This window comes from Callorhinchus milii, unplaced genomic scaffold (assembly GCF_018977255.1).
Source record: "Callorhinchus milii isolate IMCB2004 unplaced genomic scaffold, IMCB_Cmil_1.0 Scaffold18, whole genome shotgun sequence".
Classification (NCBI taxonomy): domain Eukaryota; kingdom Metazoa; phylum Chordata; class Chondrichthyes; order Chimaeriformes; family Callorhinchidae; genus Callorhinchus; species Callorhinchus milii.
The window spans coordinates 7,740,240-7,767,006 of record NW_024704759.1 but is presented as its reverse complement, the minus strand read 5'-3'; the positions used below and the strand labels follow the sequence as shown (position 1 = coordinate 7,767,006).

The 26,767-nt window shown below is 40.5% G+C and overlaps 2 protein-coding genes across 2 annotated transcripts; both read right to left on the bottom strand.

Moving 5' to 3' along the window:
* LOC121850388 (protein-glutamine gamma-glutamyltransferase 2-like) lies at positions 1-8,418 on the bottom strand. Its single transcript, XM_042341943.1, has 11 exons — positions 8,409-8,418; positions 7,811-7,990; positions 6,530-6,763; positions 4,985-5,103; positions 4,293-4,421; positions 3,510-3,687; positions 3,219-3,357; positions 2,743-2,846; positions 1,870-2,112; positions 1,334-1,606; positions 1-188 (listed from the first exon to the last, which is right to left on the bottom strand). Exons 1-11 carry the CDS (start codon positions 8,416-8,418, stop codon positions 1-3), a joined length of 1,797 nt encoding a protein of 598 aa, XP_042197877.1.
* An 8,484-nt stretch (positions 8,419-16,902) lies between these two features.
* LOC103172919 (protein-glutamine gamma-glutamyltransferase 2-like) lies at positions 16,903-25,830 on the bottom strand. The gene is made up of 12 exons (XM_042341942.1): positions 25,821-25,830; positions 25,227-25,406; positions 23,282-23,515; positions 22,234-22,352; positions 21,604-21,732; positions 20,821-20,998; positions 20,530-20,668; positions 20,054-20,157; positions 19,182-19,424; positions 18,658-18,930; positions 17,355-17,512; positions 16,903-16,983 (listed from the first exon to the last, which is right to left on the bottom strand). Exons 1-12 carry the CDS (start codon positions 25,828-25,830, stop codon positions 16,903-16,905), a joined length of 1,848 nt encoding a protein of 615 aa, XP_042197876.1.
* Positions 25,831-26,767: the final 937 nt, after the last annotated feature.

Sequence of the window (26,767 nt, the reverse complement as noted above, 5' to 3'; positions counted from 1 at the left end):
TCAGTCCTCATATTTCAGAGCGATTGTTACCTGAATGCCCATCTTTGGGTTCTTGAGCGAAATCACTTTTCTGGTGGTAAACATATCGTTATTTTCATCCACTGCAGCTACTGATATCATAATAAGTAATTGTGCAGAAATCGACTTGCTGTATTCATTGTACAGCACCTTCAGGTTAAAAATCATATCTAAAAGAATCAGCGATAAGTTTGATTGAAACGTTTCATTTAACCTTGCACACAAATACTCTCATTACAATCCCACTGGCACACCACACAGCACTCAGTCAACGGGACTCTTGACTCATAGAGGACTTGTTATCTATGTGGCATGATTGGAACATCTGCTTCCTCTGTGAAATCAGAGGCAGATGTAATCACAGTCTGAGTTGATGCTCCAATGCATTGCTGGGGAAACACTGGCTTTTTGGAGATGGCAAACTGTGGAAGAGTCGTTAAACTGAGGTCTTGTCTACCTGATCAGGGGGACATTAAAGATTTGAAAAGAGTATGGAATAACTCTTGACGTCCTGGATAAAATTGGTCAATCACATCATGGCTGTTTGTGGGACATTGATGTGTATAAATTGGTTGCCATTCTACAGTCACTGCATCTTACAGTAAAATCCTTAGAAGGGCTTTGGAGATGTGATAAGGAGCCATATCAAATGCAAGGATTATTATTATGCTATAAATTGCACATATTTGTGAATGTTTTTGTTCTCTTTTTACAGCAAGCTGGTCAAACATTCAGCAAGTTTAAGTCAACATTGTGATTTAAATGTAAGTTGCAAAAGGGAAACAGCGAACTGAGGATGTGAGTGGAACAAAAATAATCCTTGGTAGTAATCTTTACATTTGATGTAGTACCTTATCACGTGTTCGAGAGGTTTGAAAGCTATTCAACAGCCACAACAAAAAGTTGTAATTAAGTAGCGGGCTCCACGCAACGTAGGGTTTCAGAGCGCTAAACAGAACAAACTGTAAAGTGAATTGACTATATATTTTGTGGGCAAAACACAACAGTGAAAGCCCTGCATTGAGTGACCAATTTATTATTATTATATAAAATATATATAATCAACTGATGTCCTTGAAGCTGAGTTCCCAAAGACATATGAAGCCTCCTATGGGAATCTGAGGTAGCTTTCCGTCAAATTCAAATATCCTTTTCCTCTCCTTACTTCCAGAAAATTATATCCAAACCTACCACTGCATGTCACATTTTTGAAGTGTAATTAATCAGTTACTACAGTACTCATGTCAAACCAGCATCCATTCCCCCATCCTTTTCCATTCGTAAAGTACACATATTATTTACATTGGCACATTACCTTTCTTTGGACCAATTAGCAAGTTAGATTCCGTTTTCTTGCCACATTTCTTCAATATTTCACCATTGTACAAGATGGTGTGGGCAGTAATCATTATGTTGCAATATTTTTCCTTTGCGGTCTTGTTTGAAAGGTATATCTCAATGTCAAGATCGGAACCATTCGTGATTATTATGGGAGTTATCACTTTCAGATACATTTCTTTATCCGCAGGTTCAATGTTTATTCTCTCAATTCTTGCAATGTTGTAAGTTTGCAATTCTTCTGAGGAGCCTTGAGATTAAAGGACAGAGGAATATGTTAGCCCAGTAGAAGTTGTTTTAAAAGTGAACAACACAAGCTTCAATTTGCACTTTGCACATCTTGACATGAAAGACACTATTTAAATGTATTATATCTGTCTTTTATTCTTTGTAAAATAAATATTCCCAATTGAGTAACTAGTTATAAGTTTACTGTAACCAACGCAAATATGTGTATTTTATTATTCACAGTTTTATGCCAATACAGAACCCTCCTTTCTCATCCCTCCTTACCCTCAGGATATTTGTAATTCATGGTGATGTCCACACGATCATCTTTCTTCACAGCTTTTGTGCTGATGTTCTGGCCAACTAAATAAGTGTTAACTTTGATTTTCTTCAGGCTTTTATTTTCAAGCAAACACCATGTAACATAATCTGCATTCACTTCACTGAAAACAAACTTTGTTTCATATTTCTCATTGATGTGTCCATTTTTGATGGCTTTGATGGAGGTTGGGCCGCAGCAATAGATACCTGAATCAAATCCAAGTGAATATTAACAAAATGCCAACTCCACGATAAGTGGACATCAAAGTATGTTTGATATCAAGGTTTTAAAGCATTTTTTAAAACATTTTTCATGTTAAAGGCTTGTTAAATAAGTATCATTCAGATGAATGTGGAGTCCAGCAGCGACGTGGCAAACAAGAGGACCTGGATTCGAGCACCAGGGTCACTCAATCCACAACTGTTTATAGGACACTGCTGTGTGCAATTGGTTGCCACGTTTCGCCCACAATATACACAGTGAATTCACATTACAGTATATTCAGTCAAGTGCTTTGAGACGTCTTGAAGACGTGATAAGGCACTATATTAAATATAAGGTTTCTTCTTATTATGCATTATTCTCACATTGTTAGCAAAGCAATACTGTGGATACTCTTTGTCAAAATCATCAGCTGTGACAAATGCACCAAATGATGATCTACAATTGTTTTATTCATGACAACTACTTAATAAAAAACTATGGAAAACCTCTGGCTCCAGTTCTCAAAGGCACCAATATTTTTCCTAGGTGAATATATTTCGCCAAGCGCATAACATTACAGAGCTCTCACAATTCAGAGTGCCCATAAATACCCCCAAGCTATCCATCTTTACCTTCACTTTTCTCCTGTGGAGTTGCATCCAGTACTTGCCATCCATCAAACTCTGGTTTCAGATCACGTCGTTTCATCCAACATTCAGTCCAGCAGTGAAAATTCCTTCCACATTAAAGAGAACAGTTGGAATGAACAATTCTTAATTTCTTGGCTGAAGTACAAAATTAGTGTTTGAAGCAACCTCTCTGAGCAGGATTGTTGGCCTATTAACAATGAAATGTAACTTGTGCTTTACTCGCGCAGGAAAGTTACATGCAATAAAGCAGGAAAATTAAAAGATAGAATTGGTCATCCACTTCAAGGCTGTTAGTGCGACATTGTTGGGTTTGCCTTCAAAGACACAGTCAACACACTTTACGATAAATCTTGAAGTGCTTTGCCACATCTAAACGATGTGTGTTAAGGCGTTTTATCAAATTCCTTAGTAAATTCCTTGCTAAATTAAAGTTACATACACTAAGAAAGCAAAATTACCATATCGTGTCTCTTGATGCACCAGGAATTTTTTTTCCTTTCATATCCACAATGCAGTCGATTTCCAGATTTGCATTTGTGTCATGAGCAGAGTTGAAGTTTGTAATGGGGCGACTAGGAATCCCCAAACAACGGAAAACTGGAAGAAATCACAAGTACAAGATAGCATTCCACACAAGTGAAATTTGATGTTATTCATTCAGGCCACCTGTGACCAACAATTTTAAAACCTAAGCCATGGAAACAGAAGATAACTGAATGTGCAAAAAGTGCCCTTATTTCCCTACGTACCAGTACAGGCTACTGCTGAAAATACCCAACACTGGCCATAGCGAACAGCTTGGAAACCACTTTCATGCCACTGCTGAAGGATTGAAGTACTTCCATTCCATGTCAACGGATTCACGCCATCGGGGTAGGTCGAAGACCATCTGCCGAGCAATATTCCTTTATCGTCTTCAGAATTCATCTACACGTACATTAAAAAAAGAAAGAACCATTATAATGCAGGGCAGTAACACAGACAAGAAACAAACAAAGACTGAAGTATATGGTTGCAGGGCTCCATTGGGAATTGCCCTTTACAATCCTAAACATGTGTCCTCTTGTTCTTCTCTTCTGGAGCACTCAAATGTTTTGAGTGGTCAGTCATACTTACACCTGTCTTCACACCTTCATTTCTTCTTCCTCTGCCTTGTGAGGTAATGGCAGCTCTGAAATCACTTGCATTCAAAGTTACGTCATTTGAATACATGTAGCAACTAATGACGATAAAATGCTCAAGTACATCCTGATCTCTGCCGATGTTCATTATGGTTGTTGCAATGAACAAAGTTCTAAAGATTGAAAGTTTATGTCTTTAGACCTTGGCTTGAAGTCAGAACGTGATGAATTGAAAATTTTGACAGGGAGGAAGGAGAGGTATTCCTGGGTGGATGACAAGACGAGTTATTGAATGGGAAATAAAATAGGGGATTTATCCTGGAAAACCATAATATTTGACATAACCGTAATTTCAATCCTAAATTATCACGTTGCTCACACCAATAGCAACAATATGATTTCAGCACTTACCATCGCTGTCACAACCCTGCTGACATAAACCGGTTTGTTCCTTTTCGAATAGTCCTTGGCTGGATTTGCCAGGAAATTGTTGCTTTGATCCAGTATGGCCAGACAAATATCGAGAATATCTTTGTCATACTGAAAGTGAGTTGAAAAAAACACAGTGACAATACATGCTCATTCTGAATTTGTAAATGTCAGCTTGGTTTCTTGTCGTCAATTTCAGAAAACACATACTTGATCCAACATCACGCTCTACGGCATCAAAAATACCACAGCAGAACAACGTTTATCTGAATACTGATTACCCACTGGTTGGTTTATTCCGGCCTCTTAGTAACCTAGTGTGCTCTCGCACAGCTTCACACATGCGCACAATCACTGCAGCAAAATTAAGCTTTATATTTGACTTAATACTTTTATGCAGTGAAAAGAGAGAGACATAGATGTAGAGAGAGAGATAAGCAGAGTGGGAGAGCAAGAGCGAGAAGGGCTAGCACTGTGGGACAGTCCAGTGACAGTACAACTGCTAATGTAGCAATCTGTGTTAGTTGTTATTGCAAACAATTTCTATTTTGTTCTCCAATTATCTGCATTGTTTGCTTCACCTCAAAGCAGCTTTAGTTTGGATAAATCATCTCTCTACAAAATACCTTTGCATTCACCAATGTTAACAAAAAATTGAGACAGCTTGCTAGTACCTGCCCAAAATGCCAAGCTAAAGTTTTGATGAACATCTTGACCCCCTGATATAACAATCCTTGATCACTCTGAACGTACTCTTTCAGGTCTAGCTTGTTGTCCATGAAGACGTCATCATCTGAAACAAATCAAACTATTTTATTCGTGCCAAGATAAATGGTAACTGCAGCATTACTCTGGTATTGAAAACAACAAACCCAAAGCAGATGTTAGAATCTCAGCTGCCTTTATTACACAGACTCGTACTGTGTAAAATTGATGCGACTCATCATGTTTCTAATGGTTTTGCCCTGTGCAAATCTTCTGTAAGCAATGGCCTTATCATGTGCTGGTTGAAAGCTGTGATGAATTTCCTGTTGCACAGTTATAAAGAGAAATCATATTCGAAGCACCATTTAAAGTTCACTATGGATGGTGAACTTTACATCCAAAAAGCTGACATTTTCAACACTGACAGAGGTCATTCAGCCCATTCAGTGTTTGTGTCATTGCTAACTATTTTATCCAAATTGCCCTTGATTATTAAACCCACTTTCCATCACTTGCCCCAGAACTACTGCAAAATACTGCAGATGCCAGAAATCTGAAAAGGAGTTGTATGGAGACCATTCATTTGAGTTGGAGAGATGCATAGGGCAATATGAGAAATACGGGGAAGTTTAAATTTTAGTGTCATTCCTACTTTGCAACTCAAAGTAGTTCAAGGAGAAAACTCATATCCAGCTCCTCTCTGCCCAGCAGATCATAATAAATAATAATACTAATCCTTGCATTTGATATAGTGCTTTTTATGTCTTCTAGATGTCCTGAAGGTCTTCACAGTATCCACTGTCAAGTGAATTGACTGTAGATTTTCTCGGCAAAATGCAGCAGCAAATTGTACACAGCAGTGTCCCACAAACAGCTCCTGGGCAGCCTAATTATAGTACTCCAGGTGCTAAAATCCAGCTGGTTGCCACAGTAGTTTAAAAAAACTTTTAAACTATTGTGATTGAATGGTAGTAAATTCAGAACGAATCTACGCAACACTATATGAGTGAGCGAACAAATAATGAAGCTGTGAAACAGACTCCATAGGGAGCCGGTTGAAGCAGGAAGTGTTGATTCTTCCAAACACAGATTAGATAGTTTTCTTTCAGGAAATGACATTATGAGATATAGTATACAGGTAACTTGGGACATATGTGCATGCAACCTACAAGAAGGTGGAAGGCGAACTAGATGGATCTTGCTTTTTTTCGCCTTGCATACCTTATATTATTTTATTTTATATAATGCACTTTAATCAGCAACTGTGCTACACTGGCTATATTGCCATGTCCACAGTGGCACCATTTCACGACCATGTCTGTCAACACTTAACAGCCAACCACTTGATGTACGTTGTGTTCAGTAAAATGAGTTGTGGGTAGAATAGGTCTGTGATATCCAGAAACAAGAACAAAAAAATGCCCCTAACTCCCATTTCTCAGCCAAGAGAATTGTGACCTTTATACTTGATTAACATTTTTTAATAGCAAGAGATTCACTTGAAGGAACTGTACCTTCACACCATGGATTGAAGAGCAGGACAAACTTTCCCATCTGAGCAGTTGCAGATTTCCCGTCACTCGAGATCTTGCATTTTAGGCTGTAGTGACCAATAATGGAGTTGGCAGGTGGCAAGATTATAACGGACAATTCACTTCCACTGTTCTTGTGAACAGAAGCACTCCATTCATTCTTCCTTAACTGGTCCGCCAGCTCAAACTCAATCATTGGTCCTATATCAGTCACACCTGAAAGGCAATATAGCAGAAATAAACATAACCAGTGACATTCTGGAGATCTCGTGCAACTCACATATTGTGTATGCTGATTTATTCGAGTCACCGGGAGGCGAACCTCAGGCTGAGTTTCACAGTTAATAATGATAATAATAATCCTTAGATTTGATATTGCACCTTTCTCATCAGGAGGATGTCCCAAAGCACTTCACAGGATGGCGCCTCCAATAATACAGCACACGTCACACCCCAACTACTGTATTGGTGAGTCAGTTTAGACTACATCAGTAGGGCTTAAACTTATAACGTTATGATTCAGAGGTGATTGCTACCAACTGAGCCAGACTGACACCTGGTTCATGGATATCATAGGAATTTTGTCCTTACATTGTAACTATTACATACATCCCTCACCCCACTTTATTCTGATTCCACTAATGTGACTCCACTGTTCACGCACACTTTTAGCACGTTCATTACTTCAAGTCCCAAGCAGGACAAATAGGACAACAGACATTATCCTATTAATTAACAACATCAATACCACAGACAAGGTCATCTCGGACCACTTCCTCATCTCCCTCTTCTCCCACATTCGCCTCCCCTCTTACAAGCCCTAATCCATTTTTCTCCATCCCTGGAAAAAATTTCCCCTGAGTCCATCACAAATGCCCTCTCTTCCTTTGACCTCTTCTCCCTCCAGCCTTCCACGCGCAGAGATCCTGAAGCAACCATCAAGCTGCTGAATGACCATCTCTCCACAACCTTCAATTCCCTGGTTCCCCTGAAATCTAAGGTTGTTTCCAAACCCCTGGTACAAGAGTCATCTCTATTCACTCAAAAAACAAACACAGACTCTCGAGTGCAGGTGGCAGAAATCCCCCTCATCATTCACCGTCACCTTTACCTCTGCACCTACCGCCTCCCTCTTTCACAGGACAAACCTAACTTTTACTCCACGAGAAACACACGACTTACACACACAAACTTATCATCACCATATGAGTAACATTAGCCAAAGCAATCGGTTCCTTCATTTCTCTGTAGATGCGTTCTTACCTGTCTTCACAATGAAGGTGATTTTGTCAGTTTCCTTGTCATAATTCCGACCATCAAAATGCAAGGTAATGCTTATTTCCTTTCCTCGTCTGATGATCAGTCTCTCCTTGCCAAACTTATTAGTTTTGTGCTGAACATTATTTTGCTCAAAGTGAAAATCAGTTTTGGACAATTTCAAAACTAGAAAAGGAACAAATCGGTTATCAACAAGACACATGTTCAACGTATTGTAAATAGTCTATTCCCCAATGTCAAAGCTAATTTTCTTTTCAAACTAAGTTCATACTCTCAACTTTGTGTGTAATTGAACTTTGGTACGGTATAGCTTTCTTTTTTAGCAATGCATTTAGATTTAAAACATAAACTGCACGGCAAGAATATTGAATTCATTTCCTTGTTTGCAAATTGATTTAATTCACCCAAAACTTTTTTTTAAAAAAGCGCTAAACAAAATTCCCTTCTATCTTTCATTCATGTGACTCTTCACTGATTGAACTGATGCATTCTCTCCCCCTCCCTTATTAAGGTCAATAAATAACATTAATCCACCGCCTTCCATTTAACTATTTTGTTTCTGTAGTTAAAAGGTTATACTCACCATTTGCCATTTTCACTCTGAGATCGATTTCCGTTATCGGCTCGGATTCAATAACTCTCTCCCTCTCACAAACACACTCTCACCGTGTGTGGCTGTATCTCCTCCAAAATTCAGTTTGTAGACTTTATACTTTAAATCCAGGAAGTCATGCCCAGAAACTTGTGAATGAGTAGGTGCAAAATATGCAAAATAAGGTGTTTTAGGGATTGGGACATTAGGATGGGTGAAGTTTCATGTGGAATATAAACACAGTCAGCAACTGTATGTTATTCTTTGAAACTGCTTTTTTGAGGTAGACAAAGACAAAATTGAGCAACCAAACATGAGGGGACTAAATATTCCTATTAGCGGCTTTCCTCAATCTGCAGAGCACAAGTTGTTCTTTCCTCCTAAAATGTAAATCATAATGTAAATGAAGGGAAATATTGTTAATCAAAACAGTAACTCAAATCTAAGAACCTCAAACACTATTCTCATTACTGTTCAATGAGATCTTCCAATAATATAATTTTACCTCATTATTTGCTTCAAACACTGACTATTTGCCCACGGGATACACAGTCACCACTCTTGAAGGCGCTATAATAAATGTAAGGATTATAGATCATTAAAATCATATGAAACTAGCAGAACTGTGATGTGCCATACTTGGAACTTTTGATTCTACTCCTACAAAGAGAAACTGGACAAAGACCTCAATCAGCAATGAATGTGTGGAACCCATCTTCTCAGAGAGTAGCCACAGAGACAACTCCCTGAATCACTCAAGTTGTACTTTTTGCACTGCACGATCCTCCATCAATTTGATGAGCTTAATAAACTCATCCTTTCCAGAACAAAATTCACACCTGCATTAAAATAAATAAAGAAAAAATCCACGCAAAGTTTAATCAAAATTCCAGCCTTTCTCTGCTGATAAAATACTGTTTAAATTGAACTGTAAATCCCATTGTGAATTAGAATTGAGGAATTAGCCTCAACGCAGTTTGCCAATTAGAAAAGAAAACCTAATCAGAGAACTATTGCGAGGAAGGCATATCTTAACCCATATTCTATCAGCTGTTCCCAAAATGCTCTGCTCCCTGAATTGCCCAATTGTGTTTGGAGAAATCAGTTCAAAAACTGCCATTAAAAAAATGCACCAGTAGAGAATGCAAAGTAAAGCATAACAATACAATACAAAATTACATTTGTAAAGCAGTTTACAGGTCAGAGATTAGGACCCGAGTCGGGTGGCGGGGGGGGTGGGTTGGGATCAGGGAGGGTGGAGGGCAAACAGTGACATACAAAGAGTTGGATGTCCATTGACACAGTCAGGGAAGTAAAATGGTGGATATTAGATTGAAGGTGGGGGAGAGAATTCTCAAGTTAAATTTCCCAACTCTCCAGAGCTTGATATGATCTCCCAATTACCCAAAAAACAATTGTCCCAAAGTTGTGTTTGTGTTTTTGTGTTTGTTCCCGAGCTCTATTTAATAGCATCTTTTAAGAGTATTATGTGTGAAAGAATCAATATAAATTTTAAGAATTAACCAAATTCTGAACATTCAAATGGAAAGAGGAAATCTGGACTCAGACGGAATTTGTAGTTTATAATTTGGAGAAAGAAATTTGAAAGCTAATTATGATGGATATCCATTTTTTCTCACTCTGGCTGCTACAATCATTCAGGTGTGTATATTTTCTTCATTGTGGATAATGGCTGAATGTTTGATGGACTCTAGTAGTTGAGGACACTGTTGATGACTGACCAGCCTGCCTGGCAGGAGTAAGCATGTCACTGGCATTTGTCCTTCTCAGCAGTTACATAGGAAATGACCAACATTAATGGACTATATTGATAGATATGGGTGAGTCTTAAGAACTACTAGTTCTATTCATTGATTTCTTCTTCAACAATGAGTCCAAACAAAACATACAACTGAAATAATATGAGCAAGCAGCTGTAATTATTCACACATTAGCATTGAACAAGCAAGGTTTGGAAACACATACTCCATGGATGGGACAGAACTTCCCAAGTGGGAACTTGAAAGAGATCCATGGGGCTTATGAAGTAGGCACTAGAGCTGATGGGGGAGAGGAGAGTAATGAGGACGTTCCCCGATTTAGAGGAATGAGCTCTGAGCAACGAATAGAAAAGCTTGGGCTCTGCATTCTTGAGAGAAGATGACTCAGAGAGGACTTTATATTGATATATAATAATTTAAACGGGATTGAAAAAGTAAACACAGATCAATTCTTGAGGATGCACCAAGACAGTAGAGGACATAGGTTCAGAGTTGTAAAGGGCAATTTCAGGACAAAGACGAGGTAGTTTGTCTTCTTTCAGAGGATAATTAATGACTGGAACAGGTTGTCATGACAAGTATTTGAGGCCAGGACACTGGACTACTTTAAATATCAACTTAATACTGTGATAGTGGAATAGTAGGGGATTGTTCTGGAAGGATGAGATCCATTGGCTGGTCAGTGGGAGGTGAAAGTGTCAGCAAGTCACTGGCTTTGGGATTTGTCCTACTCAGCAAAGTTTTATTACAATTGATTAATGGGCAAAATTAATGGGCGAGTCTTAAGGACTAGTAGTTCTAAAGATTTATTTATTCATTCTTCAAGAATAATATATTAATAATCCTTGCATTTGATGTAGCGTTTTTCACATCTTCTCGACGTCTCAAAGCGCTTCACAGAATAGAGTAAAGAATAGAATAAAGTGAATTGACTGTATAAGCGCTTTGGGACGTCCTCCCGACGGGAAAAGCGCTATATCAAATGCAAGGATTATTATTATTATTATTATTATTTGTGGGTGAAACGCGGCAGCCAATTGCGCACAGCAGTGTCCCACAAACAGTCGTGGATTGAAAATGACCAATTTATTATTGTTTTTTTTGGAGGGATTATTATTAGGCGTGTGGAGTAAGGAAACTTGCCCAAGGTTTCGCCCCCTGCCTGGAATTGAACCAGGTGTCTCGCTTGCAAGGCGAGTGCTCTAACCACTGAGCTACAGGACTCCACATGGGTCCAATGATAACACACACATGATAAAATGTCAGCAGATGATAGCAATTACTCAAGCGCACTAGCATTGAATAATCATAATGGAGTTCGTAATAGCAAAATCATTCAAAGTTCAGTAAAACTCTCACAATTGCCAATTGTACCCGGGCAATAAAGAGAAGAGAGTCAGACAGGAGAGTATTGAAGAAAAGAATCATAGGTTGCAACAAAGCAAAATGGAGGGAAGAGAAGTGCATTTTATTTTGACAAGAATTCCGGGAGAACCGTCCTGTTCTTTTCAAAAAGTGCCATGAGTTCTTTAATTTCCATCTAAATAGTCAGAAGGACCTCAGTTTAACATCTTATCCAAAGGCACTGAAGATACACAGGCACTACAGTTTACAATAAGTTTACTTTGAGATGTTTCAAAGTCGCAGGCGCAGTATCTGTTATGTACAAGGGTTATTATTAAGTCACAGCACAAAGTCTCTCCGCACACTTCCTGCAATGCTGTGATGATGGGACAGTAGGGAGTTGTTCTGTGAAACGTAAAACAGGCACAAATCTACAGCTACAGTATAAACAGGATTTAGAGCATGCCCAGCATCCCCCAACAATCTGACCAATTCCTGGAACATGGTTTACATCTTTCGCAGTTAATAACATACACGTATGTTTGAGTGAGCTCTTGCCTTCAGACAATGTGACAATGTTCTAGCTCAGGTCAGGTACCTTTGAGGACAATAATAACACAACAGGATTGAGTACTTCCTCACACAGAAGTCACAGTTCCATTCTAATTCCAAGGCTTTTTATGAAGATTTTGAAGACTGAATTGGTTGGTGTTTTTTCCAATGAATTTCTATTAACGGAGTTCACAGACATTCACAGGGTTTCACGGTGTGCCTTTCATACAACTACTTTAATGAAAAAGAATAACCATTACAGGTAGAGGTGTTGTTACTTCAGCTCTTTTCAAGCGGGGTTTGGGGAGGTTTTTGAAAAGGCTGAGAATTTAAGACTTCAGTTGCTGGCATCATCCCATGTGAAAATCAAGATGATATGATTGCAATTTCACCATAAATATCATGAAGTCTTGAAAATAGTTTCAGATTTAAAATATGATAGTGTTTTTGCTATAATCAATAACAGCATTCCAGTAATATATTTGTTAGGGTTTAAGTGTAATATTTTCCCCAGCAGTTTCCTCTCATACCATTGTTTTCAGGAGTGTGCGCGCGCAAAAAAAAAAAAAAAACCTCTGCACCCCCCACCCCCCAGGGACCCACCATGGTCCTGTTGAGTTGGCTGCCCCAGCCCCAGCCTATGGGATAATGTTTCCATCCACCTGAACGCTCACTCCCGGTCCCCGCGTGTGCACTATGGCTGCCGCTATGACCCGAGCCCCCTCACCCCCTCCTCCCTCCTCCCTCCTCTCAACCCCAAACCCTCCCCTTCTGCATCTCTCCCGCTCTGTTCTCCTCTCTCTCCGTCCCTCTCGCCTTCTATCCCCACTTGACCCTCCCACAACCTCCCTCTGTTCCAGCCTGGGAATCCTCCGCCGGGCTCACCGTGGCACTCGGCGTTGGCTGTCCAGCAGCAGCCACACCGACTGCCCCATTCCCCACCACACTCGCCAGCCACCCCGGACACAGACCCGGGGAGTCAACCTCTCCTCCCTTATCCCCATCCCCCCCACCCCTGCCTCACAACCGGGACCCCCCTCCCCTCCCACACACCCTTCTGTCAACCACTCCCTCCACATTGGACTACAAAACGTCCGCTCCTTCTGTAACAAGGCCCTGGTCATCAACGATCTCATCCTTGATGAGAACGTTGACATCATGGCCTTAACGGAAACCTGGCTCACCCCAGGCGACACCTTCCCCCTCACGGAGGCCACACCACCCGGCTACACCTCCCACCACATCCCTCGCCCCAACCGCCGTGGCGGTGGTGTAGCCCTTATCTCAACGACACCACTTGCCCTATCCCCCTACTCCTCTGGCTCTTTCCCCTCTTTTGAGCACCTCACCCTCTCCCACCCCTCCTTCCTCTTGCTCAAAATCCTCCTCCTCTACCGGCCTCCCAGTGCCTTCGCCTTGCCTCCTCCCTTTCCTCCCACCTTCATCTCCGATATTTCGACACTTCTTACATCTCTCTGCCTGTGCTCTGATCGCTTCATCATCCTGGACGACTTTAACCTGCACTTAACCCCTCCTGAGTCTCCTACTCTCACTCCTCCCTGGTTCACCAATCACATCCGGTCACTGAAGAGCCAGGTGCGGGCCGCTGAACGCACCTGCGTCAAATCTGGTCTAACGGTCCACCGACAAATCTGGCTGGACCTCCTCAAAATCTACCACTCCACTCTAGCCTCGGCCAAATCGTCCTTCAGCCTCTCAGCCCCTAGGCTCTGGAACTCTATCTCCCAGTGCCTTCGCCTTGCCTCCTCCCTTTCCTCCTTCAAGGCCAGTCTCGAGACCTTTCTCTTTGACCGAGCCTTCAGCTCCCCTCTCGACTCTCTACCCCCTCCTCGGACCCTCCCTTCCCTCCCCTCACCCTGACCAATTCCCCCCCTGCTCGGGTTCTGACCCAACTGCACAGCGCCTTGGGACGTCCTCCCGACGTGAAAGGCGCTCTCTAAATGGAATCTTGTTGTTGTTGTTGTTGTTTAAATAAATATAGCTTAACCATTCTTAACTGTTCTATTCCTCTCTGTCTTCCAGTCTACTGTGAAGGTATCCCTATCCATTGAAGGCTGCCAGGAATGCCTACAAATACACACTGCACTTTACAGTCAAATCTTGTGAAATGCTTTGAGATGTCTCAATGATGCGACAAGGTGTTATACCAAATGGAAGTATTGTTTATCATATAAATCTGGGTGTTAGAGAACCAGGGCCTGATTTGGTATCAATTGGTATGACAATGATCACTTGTAGTTATGCTCTCTCATTTTCAACAGAACATTTCAATTATGCAACGTTATGCAACAGATCATGCTGAGGTATGCAATTCCACTCGTTTTAATGTAGTGTATCCGGCGAAGCGCATTGAGACATTTTGATGTAGTGATAAGGTACCATATCAAACACAAGTATTATGTTATTATTATAACTGCAAGACCATTTATGTGGGGGGAGGCAAGAGAAGAGCTAAGGATCAACAAAAAAATGCAAAGAAACAAATTTATTTTTAAACCTTGCAAAGCATTTAATGTAACTACATAATTCGATAATCTACTGAAAATTACATATATGTGTAATGTAAAAGATTGAATGATTATTGCCAGGGTGTAATTCAGAAAATACGAAGGAAGAGAGAATAGATTTAAGCGATAGTGATTACAAGAGCTTAAAATCAATGAAAAGCTTTTGAGAAGGCAGACAGACTATCCTGCCCACTTTAAAGGTGCTTTGCCATGTGGCTAGGGATTCACCAATGCCGGTTTGACATAAATATTCTTGAAGTGCTTGATATTTCGAAGTTGATCGCTGAAAAAATTCACAATCAGTTTCCTTGCGCCTGCTCTTTGAGGGGTGAGTTTAATTCTTATCTCTCCCAATTGTTTGGAAAGTAGCTTTTTGGACCTGAAACAGGAGATGAAAAATAAAGTATCAGCACTGCCGATGTTCTCATCTTCAAGCAGATGCCAGCCCAGCCCGATTGGGAGCAATCTCATTTCTGAGTCAAACAACAACAATAACTTACAAACTACATTTGCATAGCGCCTTCCAGGTCAGGAGGACGTCCCAAGGCTGCAAGTTCAAGCCTCTGAGTCAAACATTTATGAATTCAAGCCTTACATCGGGATTTTGAGCTCATAGACCCATAGAAATTTCTCGTGCATTTGCTATTGTGCATTATCATGTCGGAAAGACATATCAAAGCACTTCACAGGATTTACTGTGAAATGGAGTGACAACGTATTTATAGACAAATACAGCAGCTCAATCGCGCACAACAATGTCCCAATGTCTTATTTTGCGGGATTGTAGGCCAGGACACAGGGATAAACTCCCTTGAGTTTTTGAATAGTGCCATGGGATCTTTAACGTCCACCTGAACAGATAGACAGATCCTCGATTTAACATCTCATCCATAGGCCAACCCTCTAACAATGCAAAACACGCCAAGCACTGTATTGCAGTGTCAGCTGAGACGTATTTGCAGTGAATGCAAATTGTCCGTCACATTTGCCTGCAGATGCACAGTCACTACACTTCACAGAAAACTTTAAGACGTTACAAGGCATTACGAAAAATACAAGGATGGTTACAATTCTAAAAAAAAATCAAAATCTTCCTCCATACACACCATGGAAACCAGATGGGCAAACTGACACATATTCCACTCAGATATCGATAACTGTGGCTTCTACTTACATGTCTGGCATATCCTGAGTAGATTTATCGCCAATTCCCTCCACGTACAAGGTACAATTAGTCAGCGTAATCGGCAGAGGGTTCGTAAAGCTGATCCTAGCACAAATTTCTTTGAATTGTATTGGCTCACCGAGGATCTGGGAAAACAAAGATAAATGGTCATAATCATCACCTCTTGCTAGAATTTACACTTTTTGTATAATGTTAGAATCATAATAGATGTTGCGAACGGGTTAACTTTTAAGTTAAGTGTTGGGGGGCAACTGGACTGACAGTCATGGGAGAGGACTCATCTGGTTTTCTCTGTTTTTGAAAGAATAACGGACAGGGGCAGGGGGTCACCTCTTATCAGTAAATGACGACAAGCCCACAGAGGTAACGGTCCAAGGTACCAGTCGACACAGGATCTCGACTGAGCAATAAGTCGCTAGATTCTGACAGGGCCTGCCAACCGACAGAAAGCAACCCTCAAGAATAGCACTTAATGAGCAAGTTGCTTAAACTAGAGGACCTTGGTACCATCCCAGGATACTGATAAGGAATAACCAGTGACTTAAAAGGAATGCTCTAATGATTCCACACCACAAAATAATGAGCACTAGACACAGCCCTAAACTGATCAATCCTCTATCTTAGACAATTAAGGACAATGTGTATGTGTGCTGAGGCATGTACGCCCCATGAGGTGTTCACGTGAACCCAGCATGATTTTGGCCAGGTGACCTAATGTCCGCACCATGATTGGATGGACACAAGCTTTAGACACCGTGCCAGACCAAGATCGCCGCGCCCAGGACAGTACCTATCGTGAATGGAAGACTGAGAGCTAGAAGTCAGAAGTAGACGACCACGAGGAGGGATTACGCGGTAGTATTGTGCTGTTAGTGAATTGATTGATTGTGCTTACTTGCCCACGCCCAGCGGGAACTTGGACGGATCCTGGAGTTTAATAAACACCACTCTGGTTGCAATCAGTGGCTGTGTTTGATTGGAACTCGAAAAGGTTTTTTTTTCTTAACACTCTGTGACTAAATTTTTCACATCTATAGTTCATACCAACTCCCTCCCAAACTTTGGTTCTCGTATGAGGTCATGAAGGGCCTTCTTCATCCAAACCTCTCGTGAGAATCCATTGTATCAGTGCTTTCTAAGCCAATAGCTGCTTCCATGATCTGACCAACAATCATCTGGATGAAATTCGGCATTCAAATCATGGCTGTTTGGGTAGCACTGCTGTATGCAAATTGCCTGCCGAGTTAGTCTAGAAAGATCCAGTCACTACACTCTACAGGGAATTTTAGTAAAACACTGTTTGACTTTTTAGATATTATATTAAATGCAAAGATTGTTATTCTTAATCATCATAATTTCTCAAGTTCTGATTGTTTGGGGATAACTGCATGGAAATAAGTCTTAGGAGCTGTGTAATGTATCACATTGGTCACAAAGCTGCATACAGCATTTGATGTCTGATTGATCAATGATTTTGCATGTGGAGGGCAGATTGATCAGGAAGGAGGAGGTCTTATCAGTCCTCATTTTTCAGAGCGATTGTTACCTGAATGCCTATCTTTGGGTTCTTGAGCGAAATCACTTTTCTGGTGGTAAACATATCGTTATTTTCATCCACTGCAGCTACTGATATCATAATAAGTAATTGTGCAGAAATCGACTTGCTGTATTCATTGTACAGCACCTCCAGGTTACAAATCATATCTAGAAGAATCAGCGATAAGTTTGATTGAAACGTTTCATTTAACCTTGCACACAAATACTCTCATTACAATCCCACTGGCACACCACACAGCACTCAGTCAACGGGACTCTTGACTCATAGAGGACTTGTTATCTATGTGGCATGATTGGAACATCTGCTTCCTCTGTGAAATCAGAGGCAGATGTAATCACAGTCTGAGTTGATGCTCCAATGCATTGCTGGGGAAACACTGGCTTTTTGGAGATGGCAAACTGTGGAAGAGTCGTTAAACTGAGGCCTTGTCTACCTGATCAGGGGGACATTAAAGATTTGAAAAGAGTATGGAATAACTCTTGACGTCCTGGATAAAATTGGTCAATCACATCATGGCTGTTTGTGGGACATTGATGTGTATAAATTGGTTGCCATTCTACAGTCACTGCATCTTACAGTAAAATCCTTAGAAGGGCTTTGGAGATGTGATAAGGAGCCATATCAAATGCAAGGATTATTATTATGCTATAAATTGCACATGTTTGTGAATGTTTTTGTTCTCTTTTTACAGCAAGCTGGTCAAACATTCAGCAAGTTTAAGTCAACATTGTGATTTAAATGCAAGTTGCAAAAGGGAAACAGCGAACTGAGGATGTGAGTGGAACAAAAATAATCCTTGGTAGTAATCTTTACATTTGATGTAGCACCTTATCACGATTTCGAGAGGTTTGAAAGCTATTCAACAGCCACAACAAAAAGTTGTAATTAAGTAGCGGGCTCCACGCAACGTAGGGTTTCAGAGCGCTAAACAGAACAAACTGTAAAGTGAATTGACTATGTATTTTGTGGGCAAAACACAACAGTGAAAGCCCTGCATTGAGTGACCAATTTATTATTATTATATAAAATATATATAATCAACTGATGTCCTTGAAGCTGAGTTCCCAAAGACATATGAAGCCTCCTATGGGAATCTGAGGTAGCTTTCTGTCAAATTCAAATATCCTTTTCCTCTCCTTACTTCCAGAATATTACATCCAAACCTACCACTGCATGTCACATTTTTGAAGTGTAATTAATCAGTTACTACAGTACTCATGTCAAATCAGCATCCATTCCCCCATCCTTTTCCATTCGTAAAGTACACATATTATTTACATTGGCACATTACCTTTCTTTGGACCAATTGGCAAGTTAGATTCCTTTTTCTTGCCACATTTCTTCAATATTTCACCATTGTACAAGATGGTGTGGGCAGTAATCATTATGTTGCAATGTTTTTCCTTTGCGGTCTTGTTTGAGAGGTATATCTCAATGTCAAGATCGGAACCATTCGTGATTATTATGGGAGTTATCACTTTCAGATACATGTTTTTGTCCATAGGCTCAATGTTTATTCTCTCAATTCTTGCAATGTTGCAAGTTTGCAATTCTTCTGAGGAGCCTTGAGATTAAAGGACAGAGGAATATGTTAGCCCAGTAGAAGTTGTTTTAAAAGTGAACAACACAAGCTTCAATTTGCACTTTGCACATCTTGACATGAAAATGTATTATATCTGTCTTTTATTCTTTGTAAAATAAATATTCCCAATTGAGTAACTAGTTATAAGTTTACTGTAACCAACGCAAATATGTGTATTTTATTATTCACAGTTTTATGCCAATACAGAACCCTCCTTTCTCATCCCTCCTTACCCTCAGGATATTTGTAATTCATGGTGATGTCCACACGATCATCTTTCTTCACAGCTTTTGTGCTGATGTTCTGGCCAACTAAATAAGTGTTAACTTTGATTTTCTTCAGGCTTTTATTTTCAAGCAAACACCATGTAACATAATCTGCATTCACTTCACTGAAAACAAACTTTGTTTCATATTTCTCATTGATGTGTCCATTTTTGATGGCTTTGATGGAGGTTGGGCCGCAGCAATAGATACCTGAATCAAATCCAAGTGAATATTAACAAAATGCCAACTCCACGATAAGTGGACATCAAAGTATGTTTGATATCAAGGTTTTAAAGCATTTTTTAAAACATTTTTCATGTTAAAGGCTTGTTAAATAAGTATCATTCGATGAATGTGGAGTCCAGCAGCGACGTGGCAAACAAGAGGACCTGGATTCGAGCACCAGGGTCACTCAATCCACAACTGTTTATAGGACACTGCTGTGTGCAATTGGTTGCCACGTTTCGCCCACAATATACACAGTGAATTCACATTACAGTATATTCAGTCAAGTGCTTTGAGACGTCTTGAAGACGTGATAAGGCACTATATTAAATATAAGGTTTCTTCTTATTATGCATTATTCTCACATTGTTAGCAAAGCAATACTGTGGATACTCTTTGTCAAAATCATCAGCTGTGACAAATGCACCAAATGATGATCTACAATTGTTTTATTCATGACAACTACTTAATAAAAAACTATGGAAAACCTCTGGCTCCAGTTCTCAAAGGCACCAATATTTTTCCTAGGTGAATATATTTCGCCAAGCGCATAACATTACAGAGCTCTCACAATTCAGAGTGCCCATAAATACCCCCAAGCTATCCATCTTTACCTTCACTTTTCTCCTGTGGAGTTGCATCCAGTACTTGCCATCCATCAAACTCTGGTTTCAGATCACATCGTTTCATCCAACATTCAGTCCAGCAGTGAAAATTCCTTCCACATTAAAGAGAACAGTTGGAATGAACAATTCTTAATTTCTTGGCTGAAGTACAAAATTAGTGTTTGAAGCAACCTCTCTGAGCAGGATTGTTGGCCTATTAACAATGAAATGTAACTTGTGCTTTACTCGCGCAGGAAAGTTACATGCAATAAAGCAGGAAAATTAAAAGATAGAATTGGTCATCCACTTCAAGGCTGTTAGTGCGACATTGTTGGGTTTGCCTTCAAAGACACAGTCAACACACTTTACGATAAATCTTGAAGTGCTTTGCCACATCTAAACGATGTGTGTTAAGGCGTTTTATCAAATTCCTTAGTAAATTCCTTGCTAAATTAAAGTTACATACACTAAGAAAGCAAAATTACCATATCGTGTCTCTTGATGCACCAGGAANTTTTTTTCCTTTCATATCCACAATGCAGTCGATTTCCAGATTTGCATTTGTGTCATGAGCAGAGTTGAAGTTTGTAATGGGGCGACTAGGAATCCCCAAACAACGGAAAACTGGAAGAAATCACAAGTACAAGATAGCATTCCACACAAGTGAAATTTGATGTTATTCATTCAGGCCACCTGTGACCAACAATTTTAAAACCTAAACCATGGAAACAGAAGATAATTGAATGTGCAAAAAGTGCCCTTATTTCCCTACGTACCAGTACAGGCTACTGCTGAAAATACCCAACACTGGCCATAGCGAACAGCTTGGAAACCATTTTTATACCACTGCTGAAGGATTGAAGTACTTCCATTCCATAGCAAAGGATTCACGCCATCGGGGTAGGTCGAAGACCATCTGCCGAGCAATATTCCTTTATCGTCTTCAGAATTCATCTACACATACATTAAAAAAAGAAAGAACCATTATAATGCAGGGCAGTAACACAGACAAGAAACAAACAAAGACTGAAGTATATGGTTGCAGGGCTCCATTGGGAATTGCCCTTTACAATCCTAAACATGTGTCCTCTTGTTCTTCTCTTCTGGAGCACTCAAATGTTTTGAGTGGTCAGTCATACTTACACCTGTCTTCACACCTTCATTTCTTCTTCCTCTGCCTTGTGAGGTAATGGCAGCTCTGAAATCACTTGCATTCAAAGTTACGTCATTTGAATACATGTAGCAACTAATGACGATAAAATGCTCAAGTACATCCTGATCTCTGCCGATGTTCATTATGGTTGTTGCAATGAACAAAGTTCTAAAGATTGAAAGTTTATGTCTTTAGACCTTGGCTTGAAGTCAGAACGTGATGAATTGAAAATTTTGACAGGGAGGAAGGAGAGGTATTCCTGGGTGGATGACAAGACGAGTTATTGAATGGGAAATAAAATAGGGGATTTATCCTGGAAAACCATAATATTTGACATAACCGTAATTTCAATCCTAAATTATCACGTTGCTCACACCAATAGCAACAATATGATTTCAGCACTTACCATCGCTGTCACAACCCTGCTGACATAAACCGGTTTGTTCCTTTTCGAATAGTCCTTGGCTGGATTTGCCAGGAAATTGTTGCTTTGATCCAGTATGGCCAGACAAATATCGAGAATATCTTTGTCATACTGAAAGTGAGTTGAAAAAAACACAGTGACAATACATGCTCATTCTGAATTTGTAAATGTCAGCTTGGTTTCTTGTAGTCAATTTCAGAAAACACATACTTGATCCAACATCACGCTCTACGGCATCAAAAATACCACAGCAGAACAACGTTTATCTGAATACTGATTACCCACTGGTTGGTTTATTCCGGCCTCTTAGTAACCTAGTGTGCTCTCGCACAGCTTCACACATGCGCACAATCACTGCAGCAAAATTAAGCTTTATATTTGACTTACTACTTTTATGCAGTGAAAAGAGAGAGACATAGATGTAGAGAGAGAGAAGCAGAGTGGGAGAGCAAGAGCGAGAAGGGCTAGCACTGTGGGTTAGTCCAGTGACAATTCAACTGCTAATGTAGCAATCTGTGTTAGTTGTTATTGCAAACAATTTGTATTTTGTTGAATGCAAAATACTTTTGCATTCAACAATGTTAACAAAAAATTGAGACAGCTTGCTAGTACCTGCCCAAAATGCCAAGCTGAAGTTTTGATGAATTTCTTGGCCCCCTGATATAACAATCCTTGATCACTCTGAACGTACTCTTTCAGGTCTAGCTTGTTGTCCATGAAGACGTCATCATCTGAAACAAATCAAACTATTTTATTCGTGCCAAGATAAATGGTAACTGCAGCATTACTCTGGTATTGAAAACAACAAACCCAAAGCAGATGTTAGAATCTCAGCTGCCTTTATTACACAGACGCGTACTGTGTAAAATTGATGCGACTCATCATGTTTCTAATGGTTTTGCCCTGTGCAAATCTTCTGTAAGCCATGGCGTTATCATGTGCTGGTTGAAAGCCGTGATGAATTTCCTGTTGCACAGTTATAAAGAAAAATCATATTCGAAGCACCATTTAAAGTTCACTATGGATGGTGAACTTTACATCCAAAAAGCTGACATTTTCAACACTGACAGAGGTCGTTCAGCCCATTCAGTGTTTGTGTCATTGCTAACTATTTTATCCAAATTGCCCTTGATTATTAAACCCACTTTCCATCACTTGCCCCAGAACTACTGCAAAATACTGCAGATGCCAGAAATCTGAAAAGGAGTTGTATGGAGACCATTCATTTGAGTTGGAGAGATGCATAGGGCAATATGAGAAATACGGGAAGTTTAAATTTTAGTGTCATTCCTACTTTGCAACTCAAAGTAGTTCAAGGAGAAAACTCATATCCAGCTCCTCTCTGCCCAGTAGATCATAATAAATAATAATACTAATTTTATTTTATATAATGCACTTTAATCAGCAACTGTGCTACACTGGCTATATTGCCATGTCCACAGTGGCACCATTTCACGACCATGTCTGTCAACACTTAACAGCCAACCACTTGATGTACGTTGTGTTCAGTAAAATGAGTTGTGGGTAGAATAGGTCTGTGATATCCAGAAACAAGAACAAAAAAATGCCCCTAACTCCCATTGCTCAGCCAAGAGAATTGTGACCCTTATACTTGATTAATATTTTTTAATAGCAAGAGTTTCACTTGTAGGAACTGTACCTTTACACCATGGATTGAAGAGCAGGACAAACTTTCCCATCTCAGCAGTTGCAGATTTCCCGTCACTCGAGATCTTGCATTTTAGGCTGTAGTGACCAATAATGGAGTTGGCAGGTGGCAAGATTATAACGGACAATTCACTTCCACTGTTCTTGTGAACAGAAGCACTCCATTCATTCTTCCTTAACTGGTCCGCCAGCTCAAACTCGATCATTGGTCCTTTATCAGTCACACCTGAAAGGCAATATAGCAGAAATAAACATAACCAGTGACATTCTGGAGATCTCGTGCAACTCACATATTGTGTATGCTGATTTATTCGAGTCACCGGGAAGCGAACCTCAGGCTGAGTTTCACAGTTAATAATGATAATAATAATCCTTAGATTTGATATTGCACCTTTCTCATCAGGAGGATGTCCCAAAGCACTTCACAGGATGGCGCCTCCAATAATACAGCACATGTCACACCCCAACTACTGTATTGGTGAGTCAGTTTAGACTACATCAGTAGGGCTTAAACTTATAACGTTATGATTCAGAGGTGATTGCTACCAACTGAGCCAGACTGACACCTGGTTCATGGATATCATAGGAATTTTGTCCTTACCCTGTAACTATTACATACATCCCTCACCCTGCCAGACTACGGCATTACCTCACCCCTCACGCTGCTGAAACCCTGGTTCATGCCTTTGTCACCTCAAGGCTGGACTATGGGAACTCTCTCCTCGCCGGCCTTCCCGCCACCTCCCTCCACAAGCTGCAGGTCATTCAGAACTCTGCAGCTCGTGTACTGTCCCGCACCAGGCTTCGGGACCACATCACTCCCACCCTCGCTCGCCTCCACTGGCTCCCCATCCCCAGAGGATTGATTTCAAGATCCTCATCCTCACCTACAAGGCCATTCACGGCCTTGGTCCCTCCTACCTCTCCAACCTACTATCCCCCTTCCTACCTGCCCGTACCCTCCGTTCCTCCGGCTCCGGTCTGCTCCACGTCCCCCGCCCCAATCGCCCTACCATCGGTGGTCGGGCTTTCAGCCTCTCAGCCCCTAGGCTCTGGAACTCTATCCCCCAGTGCCTTCGCCTTGCTTCCTCCCTCTCCTCCTTCAAGGCCGGTCTCAAAACCTTTCTCTTTGACCGAGCCTTCAGCTCCCCTCTCGACTCTCTTCCACCTCCTCGCTCCCTCCCTTCCCTCCCCTCACCGTGACCATTTCCTCCCTGCTCGGGTCATCACCCAACTGTGCAGCGCCTTGGGACGTCCTCCTGACGTGAAAGGCGCTTTATAAATGGAATCTTGTTGTTGTTATTCTGATTCCACTAATGTGACTCCACTGTTCACGCACACTTTTAGCACGTTCATTACTTCAAGTCCCAAGCAGGACAAATAGGACAACAGACATTACCCTATTAATTAACAACATCAATACCACAGACAAGGTCATCTCGGACCACTTCCTCATCTCCCTCTTCTCCCACATTCGCCTCCCCTCTTACAAGCCCTAATCCATTTTTCTCCACCCCTGGAAAAAATTTCCCCTGAGTCCATCACAAATGCCCTCTCTTCCTTTGACCTCTTCTCCCTCTAGCCCTCCACGCGCAGAGATCCTGAAGCAACCATCAAGCTGCTGAATGACCATCTCTCCACAACCTTCAATTCCCTGGTTCCCCTGAAATCTAAGGTTGTTTCCAAACCCCTGGTACAAGAGTCATCTCCATTCACTCAAAAAACAAACACAGACTCTCAAGTCAGGTGGCAGAAATCCCCCTCATCATTCACCGTCACCTTTACCTCTGCACCTACCACCTCTCTCTTTCACAGGACAAACCTGACTTTTACTCCACGAGAAACACACGACTTACACACACAAACTTATCATCACCATATGAGTAACATTAGCCAAAGCAATCGGTTCCTTCATTTCGCTGTAGATGCGTTCTTACCTGTCTTCACAATGAAGGTGATTTTGTCAGTTTCCTTGTCATAATTCCGACCATGAAAATGCAAGGTAATGCTTATTTCCTTTCCTCGTCTGATGATCAGTCTCTCCTTGCCAAACTTATTAGTTTTGTGCTGAACATTATTTTGCTCAAAGTGAAAATCAGTTTTGGACAATTTCAAAACTAGAAAAGGAGCAAATCGGTTATCAACAAGACACATGTTCAACGCATTGTAAATAGTCTATTCCCCAATGTCAAAGCTAATTTTCTTTTCAAACTAAGTTCATACTCTCAACTTTGTGTGCAATTAAACTTTGGTGCGGTATAACTTTCTTTTTTAGCAATGCATTTAGATTTAAAACATAAACTGCACGGCAAGAATATTGAATTCATTGTTTGCAAATTGATTTAATTCAGCCAAAACTTTTTTTTAAAAAAGCGCTAAACAAAATTCCCTTCTATCTTTCATTCATGTGACTCTTCACTGATTGAACTGATGCATTCTCTCCCCCCTCCCTTATGAAGGTCAATAAATAACATTAATACACCGCCTTCCATTTAACTATTTTGTTTCTGTAGTTAAAAGGTTATACTCACCATTTGCCATTTTCACCCTGAGATCGATTTCCGTTATCGGCTTGGATTCAATAACTCTCTCCCTCTCACAAACACACTCTCACCGTGTGTGGCTGTATCTCCTCCAAAATTCAGTTTGTAGACTTTATACTTTAAATCCAGGAAGTCACGCCCAGAAACTTGTGAATGAGTAGGTGCAAAATATGCAAAATAAGTTGTTTTAGGGATTGGGACATTAGGATGGGTGAAGTTTCATGTGGAATATAAACACAGTATGTTATTCTATGAAACTGCTTTTTTGAGGTAGACAAAGACAAAATTGAGCAACCAAACATGAGGGGACTAAATATTCCTATTACCGGCTTTCCTCAATCTGCAGAGCACAAGTTGTTCTTTCATCCCCACAGCAAAATAAACTCTTAAAATGTAAATCATAATGTAAATGAACACTATTCTCATTACTGTTCAATGAGATCTTCCAATAATATAATTTTACCTCATTATTTGCTTCAAACACTGACTATTTGCCCACGGGATACACAGTCACCACTCTTGAAGGCGCTATAATAAATGTAAGGATTATAGATCATTAAAATCATATGAGACTAGCAGAACTGTGATGTGCCATACTTGGAACTTTTGATTCTACTCCTACAAAGAGAAACTGGACAAAGACCTCAATCAGCAATGAATGTGTGGAACCCATCTTCTCAGAGAGTAGCCACAGAGACAACTCCCTGAATCACTCAAGTTGTACTTTTTGCACTGCACGATCCTCCATCAATTTGATGAGCTTAATAAACTCATCCTTTCCAGAACAAAATTCACACCTGCATTAAAATAAATAAAGAAAAAATCCACGCAAAGTTTAATCAAAATTCCAGCCTTTCTCTGCTGATAAAATACTGTTTAAATTGAACTGTAAATCCCATTGTGAATTAGAATTGAGGAATTAGCCTCAACGCAGT

Bases quoted from the DNA above. Each gene is read 5' to 3' on its own strand.
- LOC121850388 (XM_042341943.1), bottom strand. The intron at 3,358-3,509 runs GTACGTAGGGAA...GATTTCTTCCAG, and splicing joins TTCAGCAGTAGCCTGTACTG to TTTTCCGTTGTTTGGGGATT. The intron at 2,847-3,218 runs GTAATTTTGCTT...TTAATGTGGAAG, and splicing joins GCATCAAGAGACACGATATG to GAATTTTCACTGCTGGACTG.